General features: G+C 41.9%; 1 protein-coding gene across 1 annotated transcript in view; it reads left to right on the top strand.

Annotated features, from left to right (window-relative positions):
• LOC310783836 (Rieske domain-containing protein-like) overlaps positions 1–608 on the top strand; it is a gene marked incomplete at both ends in the record, with an annotated part of 11141 nt that extends 10533 nt beyond the window's left edge. Inside the window, one exon of the mRNA XM_083644733.1 lies at positions 569–608. Within this exon, the coding sequence (XP_083500859.1) occupies positions 569–608 (40 nt within the window). The remainder of the gene's footprint in view (positions 1–568) is intronic.
• Positions 609–8085: the final 7477 nt, after the last annotated feature.

Raw genomic sequence — 8085 nt, 5'->3', positions numbered from 1 at the left:
CCTGAGATAATAACGTTACACAGACCAGGTTTGTAAAACCAGAATGCTATTTGTAACGCTATATTCTTTGTGAAGCAATTAACAATCAACCATTTATTATTAATGACCACACGAACGTGGTCGGTGGAATTTGCTTCCGGTACATCATCGTGTCAGCACAGTAACGTTAACATCGAACAGAGACATGTCATGTGTCACAACCATGGACTGTAAATATAGGTCACAACAGAACAGACAGTAGCCTATACACACATATGACCACAAAACAAAAATCACCGACGATATTCTCAAGATTATGTATGTAATGCTTTGCTTTCACCTTAAATGCAGCCCAGTTTGGATCTCATCATTCTCAGTTCTTGGCTGGTGAGCCGCGTGCAGTTAAACCGGGGTTTACTCTTTTGTGTTAATCTTCTAATTGGCAGAGCTGACTGCAAAGTGCAAGCTTCCGGAATTCATGGATAAAATGCCAAGAGTAAATAAGGTTTATTTTTTATCAAGTGTGTCCCCTTTTTCTACAACTATAATAAGAGTGCATCCTTTTTTCCTTCCCCCTCATACCCCCCAGCCCCACAGCCACCTGTCGTCAAGGAGGAGGTTCTCCTTGACCAGCAGCACTATAACCAGCAGAGGAACTTGAGTCTGCGTCAAGAGGCCCCAGAGCCCCCACAGATTAAAGAGGAACAGGAGGAACTCTGCACCAGTCAGGAGGGAGAGCAGCCTTTACTGTGGGAGGAGGCTGATATCTTTAGTTTGACTCCTGCTTGTGATGGAAGTGACCCCAGTGAACATCAGTCTCTGCATTCAGATCCTTACCAGACTCAGAGTGCAGCAGAGAACGAGGCTCAGGCTCTTGCCAACATCTCATCTGAATCTAACAGAGAGGGCTCTGCAGTATCAGAAGCAGACAGTGACCTCCAGCTCCTCTCTCACAACTGGCAAGTCGCTGAGAGCCTAGGTTACAGAACATCCAGCGGTGGGAACGCAGGATCAACTAGGATTACTGAGCTGAAACCACACAAGAAAACTCACAAGTGCAACAGTTGTAGTAAAGAGTTTTCTTACTTGAGTAGGTTAAGAACTCACATGAGATCCCACACTGGTGAAAATCCTTTCAAATGTGGAATTTATGGAAAAAGATTCAGCTCTCATGGGAGCCACGCCAAGTATGTTGACACCCACACAGGCAAGAAGCCATACACTTGCAACACTTGTGGGAAAAGCTTCAGCCGTGGTGGCATTTTGAAAACGCACTTAAGAATTCACACAGGAGAGAAACCGTACAGCTGTGTTCACTGCGGGAAGACCTTTGCCCACAATTCATCTCTCACAATCCATCTCCGAGTGCATACAGGGGAGAAACCGTATACATGTCTTTTATGCAGAAAAAGTTTTGCTCACGGCTCACATTTGATATTGCACACTAGAATCCACACAGGGGAAAAGCCGTATAAGTGTGACACTTGCGGGAAAGCTTTTGCTAAAAAAACGAACCTGACAGTACACATGAGGATCCATACAGGTGAGACACCATACAGATGCAGCGTCTGTGGAGAAGGGTTCACCACCAGCTCAAACCTGAAGAAGCACATGTCTGTCCACATTAGATTTGCAGAGAGTACTAGTGTTTAAGTCTTACTTTAAGCTTCTGTTTTTTTTCCTGTGGTCTTGTTTTTATGAGCTGGGGCCTTTGTCTCATGAAGCAGGATTAGTGCGTTGGTCCTCACTTCTTTTTGTTTGTTTGTACAGTGAGGAGAGACAGGAAAGGGGTCTGAGAGAGAGGGGCTGATGGGCAACAATTTAAGGTCCCATAGCAGATTCTGGAATTTGTATTTGCATTTTTATGGTGTGGCCAAAGGCTGAGCTGTCTAGAGAACAGGGTTTGTCTGTCCCCACAAAAGTAGACCAATCACAGCTCACACTGCTATGTGTATGACGTCATGAAACAGAAACTTAACAGTACCCGATGTACCACTGTCACTGGGCATCAAATATCACTGAAGTCAAAGGAGCCACATGTGATTTTCAGCCCACTAGAAATATTAGTATCTAGTGGAGCGGTCCATTCCTTGCCTAGTCTCGGTTTCCAGACGTTTGGTGAGCGGCGCCAACAGTGCCACCTAACCACCAAACGTCTGGGAATTTACTGTTCCAAATCTGGTTCAGAGCCCGGCGAGAACGGCCGGCAGCAGACGCCTACATTTATTATTAGAATTTTATTTGGTAGCGGCAATGTTTCATAGTTCCAATATAGAGCAAGACACTGATGTGCTGCAAAGAGAGTTTATACCTGTTGTTTATTTTACAATAATTTGTCCTACCCGGAAGTGGTCCGCTTGCTACTGTGCATATTCTGCATGAGCGTCACTGCCCCCAGAAAGCAGGCCCGCCCACAACACTCATGATTGGTTCTCCGATGCAAGGCTTCCAACAGCACCACCTAACGTTATGAAAATATTTAAATAGTAATATGCTCAGTCTTACAGTAGTGAAACGGATTAAGGTTGAGAGCTGAGTCTATTCCTTGCCTACCAACACAAGGGTGGCAGGTTCGTATCCACGTGTTACCTCCGGCTTGGTCTGGCATCCAAACAGGCACGATTGGCTGTGCCTGAGGGTGGGAAGCCGGATTGGGGGTATGTGGCCTGGTCGCTGCACTAGTGCCTCTTCTGGTCGGTCAGGGTAGAAGGGAATAGTGTGATCCTCCCGCGTGCTACGTCCTACCAGTGAAGCTCCCCCTGTCAGGTGAAAAAAAGCAGCTAGTAACTGCGCATGTGTCGGAGGAAGCATGGTGCTAGTCTCGGCTCTCCGCAGATCGGCAGAGGGTGGAGCAGCCAATAGGGCAGCATGGGGATAAATTGGTCAGGCAAGTATAATTGGGGAGGGAATGTTAATATCTGCGCAAATAACCATGCATACAGTATACATATATATATTATGAGAGAGCCTGATGTCATGTAAAGCAAGGCAAGAAGTCCTACCGTATGGTGTGTGACTGACAGCACACGCCTACGCTGAGCTGCTTCTATGCCTCTGTACGTCACAGCCAGCAACTGCTCTGCCCCAACTGCCTTTTAACTGTTCCAAATCCAGACATCCACGGCCAATATCTACGGCATTAATGCAGCAGTATCTAAAAGTAATAATAAATCAATAATTATAATAAAATGCTGTGCATTGAATTTGTCTGGGTTTCGTCTTAATTGTAGTACTTAGCTAATCTTCTGGCAATTATTTGGAAACAATAGCACACATACTCAGAATCTAACATACATGTTAATGGTTGGATTTTAAACAATTTCTTTACATAATATACTAAATATAGGCTACAGCCAGTGCAAAATAATGAAAAAACAAAACGGCACTTGTTGATAGGTAGAGCGGGTAGGCTAATCAAACAAAGGATAGCCTACAATTGAGATAATTCTGAACAGTCTCCCACTCTCTCCATCTCTTCCTCACCTACCTTTCTTTCTCCATGCCCCTATCTGTCCCAGACTGGACACATGGAGTGAAGTAAAAAGTGCATCGCTGTAGGGCTGGGCAATATATGGATAGGATATGGATATCGTGATATGGGCTTATATTTTGGATGTGGTGATATGGCATAAGTGTAATCTTTTCTTTTCCTAACCTTGCAAGGCAGCTAGATTTGCGCAAGATCATGAGATCAGGGCAAAACAAAACCATTTAGCAGCATCAGGTTAGTCTTCCTGGTTTTAAAGGCTGCATTACAGTAAAGTGGTCATTTTCTGAACTTACCAGACTGTTCTCGCTTTTGTATCCACATTACTGATTATTTATCAAAAATCTCATTGTCTCAATAAATAAATAACTCAATATTGATATTGAGGCATTTGGTCAAAACATAGTGATATCTGATTTTGCCCATATCGCCAAGATTTTTTGTGTGTGGCATTTTTGCCCTTGTTCAATGTGGGGGGAGGGAGAGAGGGGATGGATCTTGGCTCAGATTTGAACCCGCGTCCGGAGCACGAATGACCGAGCCTCCGTCGTGCGTGTGCTACCAGGTGAGCCACCAGGACGCACCCCTACTCATATCTCTGTTCAGGAGTTCAGGGGATCCGCCCCCCCCCTCACTTTTCCAGTCAAAATCTAGATCTATGTATGCTCTAATAGTTCAGAAATATAAGAAATTATAAGAGAGATGCAAACCTTAGATTTTGTCCAATACGTGGTTTAGGATACTGATTTTCCCATTGTAATAATGTATAGAGTCAAGTGACAGAAATACACAACTCACAAAACAATATGGTGTTCCCATATCTCTAATGTTCCAAAGGGAAGTAGCCCTTTAATTTTGTTTTATTGATTTCATAACAATACTCAGACACAAACAACACGCATGTCAACAACATGCAATGGCACTTACTTTCACAGCATTAAAAAACAGACAGAAACAAGAAAGAAGTACAGCTGCATCAAACACACTAGTCATTGCTGCCACCACTAGAGAACAGCGATACATCATACCAAGAAAATGTTATTGCTTATACAGCCAAAATACAGATAAAAGAAAACAAAAAATAGAAACGAGAAACGACAAAGAAAAACATTCCCTCAGCCTACTTACTGTATGTTCATCTAACCCAAACCTCACCCTGACTCAGTTTTCCTCCCACGTTCAAAAATTAAATTCTGTTTTTTATTTATATTATCATCCTTCTTACATGTCTTGAATGTTAGCACTTGATTGTGCTGAAAAAAACGGTGTCCTAATAAGAAAACTGATGTACTTTTTATACTTCATTAAATTGTCTGCTTCCATATGGAGCAACAGCTACTTCTGTTAACCTTTTTCTTAAGTAGTTTGCTTTTCGATGTCAGCTGTTGTAAAATGTTAATGGTGTAAGGCGAATAAGGCTTGAAATAATTGGTTTGCTCCACCTTCAGAAAACAGTTTGCATGAAGTTAAAAATACAAAAAATAATAATAATTTGCACTGAGTCAACATCGAATATTTTGTGTAATAGATTACTTAAAAGTTGATATTTTTTTCTTTTCAATGTGTTATAAATTGAATAAAATTTTGGTTCATAAAGAGAATGTCTTGTGAATTTTTAGGCTGTGTGTGGCTGTGTGTGTGTGTGTATAGCATTTTTTCTGTCAGCGCCAGCCCCCTTTCCTCATTGAGAGCAACGGGAAGCGATATTTTTTCTCCCATGATGGCCAAAGCTAGGCGAAGGCATGACCCGCCCTTCTCTGCCTCTGATTGACTGACTGTACTCGGCTGCTCCCACATTCTTTCCAGGCGAGCCAGAAGTATCTCAAACGTGAGCAGATACTGCATTGGAACGTTACAATTGCAGACCCTATATCTGAGTTATTTCGGCCTACTCTATTGCACAGACGTGTAATTTTTTCTTGTCATTCCAAATGTAATCACATTGTTGCTCTGATTAAGTAGAAGTACAGTTATTTGTGTAAAAAAAAGACTGGTAAAGCAAAAGTACTGATTCAACTTAATTACTCAAGTAAAAGGAAAAAAGTACAGGCTCTGAAATGTACTCAAGTAGCCTATAAAAGTAAAAGGTTTTCTGTGCAAGGCGAATAGAAACACGTCATATTAATATAATTAAAATACTATTCAACTTAAATGGTCCCTTCAAAACATATTTTAAGATGCATAAAGACTATACTTTAATCTTCTAGTCTTAATCACTATTGTTGTCTATTGTTGTCATAACACTATGACCCACTAGCTCAGAGAGTTGGATTGTTGTCTAGCAGTTTGGAGCTTGTGGGTGAGCCTCAGTGACTTTTGAGGTTGTGGGTTCGATCCTGAGTCAGTTTTGAATGTCTTGCGGGCCCCACTGAGAGTCCCTTCCTCCCAGCACCCTCTGCTTAACCCTTGTACCCTGCTAACCCGCTAACCCTTAAACGTCTGCTGGTCCATGTACATGGACCTTGATATTAATTCTTATTTTTGATAGTCTTAATTAATTATTTTTTTTATTTTTTATTGATTCTTATCCATTGGTAACTTCATCTCTCATACCTCATATCAACATTTCATGCTCACTGAATTTTAACCCCTCAAATGCCAGTTTACTGTATTTTCTGTACAATAAAATTTTCAGTAGAAAACACAAAATATTATTTTTTTCCCTTCCCATGAATACCACCTGGTGGCGCTGTGGTGGGATTATCATAGCTATGGATTGATGACATTTTTGGCGGAGGAATTACTTTATCCCAGCTTCCATCTTTTGAGAATTGCAAATTTGCATTTTTTTAACTTTCATGGATCTTGATATTAGTACTTGTTTTTTATATTTATAAGTAAGTATTTTCTTATTTTTTATCGATCCATATCCGTTCCTGATTCCATTCCTCCCACCTCATATGCGTAGTTGAACATCCTGCTCAAAACACACGCTTGAGCGACACCATTTAGGCCATGAGTGAGGGAGCACAGAACTGGCCTCCATGGATGACGCTCTGACCGCCTCCGCCGCCCAAGGCGCTCCTTCGTGGGCATCGGATGTTACTGTGGCCCGCTGCGCCTCGCAGCTTTTGCCTGTCTCAACGCGGAAGTCATTGAAACCTCTTAGAACGGCAATGATCGCGACAAGATTACACATCTAGAGTCACTTTTTGACGCCGATTCCGAAAATGCTCGTCATGAGTCTCTACAACGAACGGGCGCGGAGATACGATGTAGTTTCAACTAAGGTAAGTTTTACAAAAAAAAACATGAAACTGCCCATTTTCGACTTCCAGCTAGTTTTCACAAGAAACACAAATGAGCTTCATTCTATGGAATCAAATAAGGGCCAAGCTTCAAATAATTAGTTTGCACCGGAAAATCCGCGTTCCCAGGTCATATGACCATTTTTCCATGATTGATAACTGCAGGGTACTTTTCATGTAAATCTCCATGTAATTGGTTGCTGTGCTGTGCTGTGTGATGTGCTGGGGAAATAGCGGGGGGGGGGCAAACACAATAGAAACTACAAATTTGATGTCTTGAGTCGAACTGAGAGGTGTAAGATCAGAAAAATAATTATTTTTGGGGAAAGTGGCTGGGAGTCGAATTTTTTTGCAAAATTAACATTGAAGTCAATGGGAAAACTATGCAATGGAATTGAAGCCTTGTAACTCAACCAAATGTTCAATCAACCCGAAGGTTAGATATTAAGGTCAAATTTCAAGGTATTTGGTACAGGATGCCCGCTGAAAAAAATTAAATACATTAATTTTGTAAGAATTTCCTGGAGGTCTCAAAAAGGCGGTTTTAATGGAAGTCAATGGGCGTGCCGGTGGACCCCAGCAGACGTTTAAGGAGTATTTGAGTTTCTGGGTGCCACGACGATGTTTTTCTAATTTTTTCAACGTGAATTACCATAATAAACCATAAAAATAACCTGTGCTTAATCTTACACTTTTCGCTCCAGGATTTTCCAAATTACACTTACGCGATTATTGCTTCGCACCGGCTGGGTGGACCAGCAGGGTATAGTGACTTCCAGCAGGCCTGCCAGGCAGAGCTTTTGGTAAATTAGAATACAGCTAGCAAATTACCCTGTAAGTACAGGGTAACAAGATCTGTACTTACAGGGTAAGTATGGGCTATTTACGGGGTAAGTACAGGGTAAGCCCGGGACCGGGGTACAAGATGTGAATTTACCCTGTAAGTACAGGGTACCAAATCTGTACTTACAGGTTAAGTACGGGGTACCACACCGGTACTTACAGGGTAACGGGGTACCACACAGGTGCTTAGAGGGTAAGTATGGGGTACAACACCTGTACTTACAGGGTAAGTATGGGGTACCACACCTGTAGGCTACTGTAGTTACTATGTAAGTATGGGGGAATTGACAATGCTTTAGAATACAGCCTGCACGCCTGTAGTTACACACTGTACTTAACATGTAAATATGTTACACTGTAGTTACTATGTAAGTGGATGAATCAGCATGATGTCACTGCCACCCAAAAATGCATAACCCCGTGGCAGTTTACTAGTATGAGTTGTGCCAAACGTTATCTCAAAAAGTATACATCACATCACTTATATTGAGCAGAATTAGGTCAAGAGTTCAATGTATAATATATGCA

Source organism: Poromitra crassiceps (genome assembly GCF_964638095.1).
Source record: "Poromitra crassiceps genome assembly, chromosome: 10".
Lineage (NCBI taxonomy): Eukaryota > Metazoa > Chordata > Actinopteri > Beryciformes > Melamphaidae > Poromitra > Poromitra crassiceps.
The sequence above is the reverse complement of the archived record's forward strand: the minus strand, read 5'-3'. Positions and strand labels throughout refer to the sequence as shown.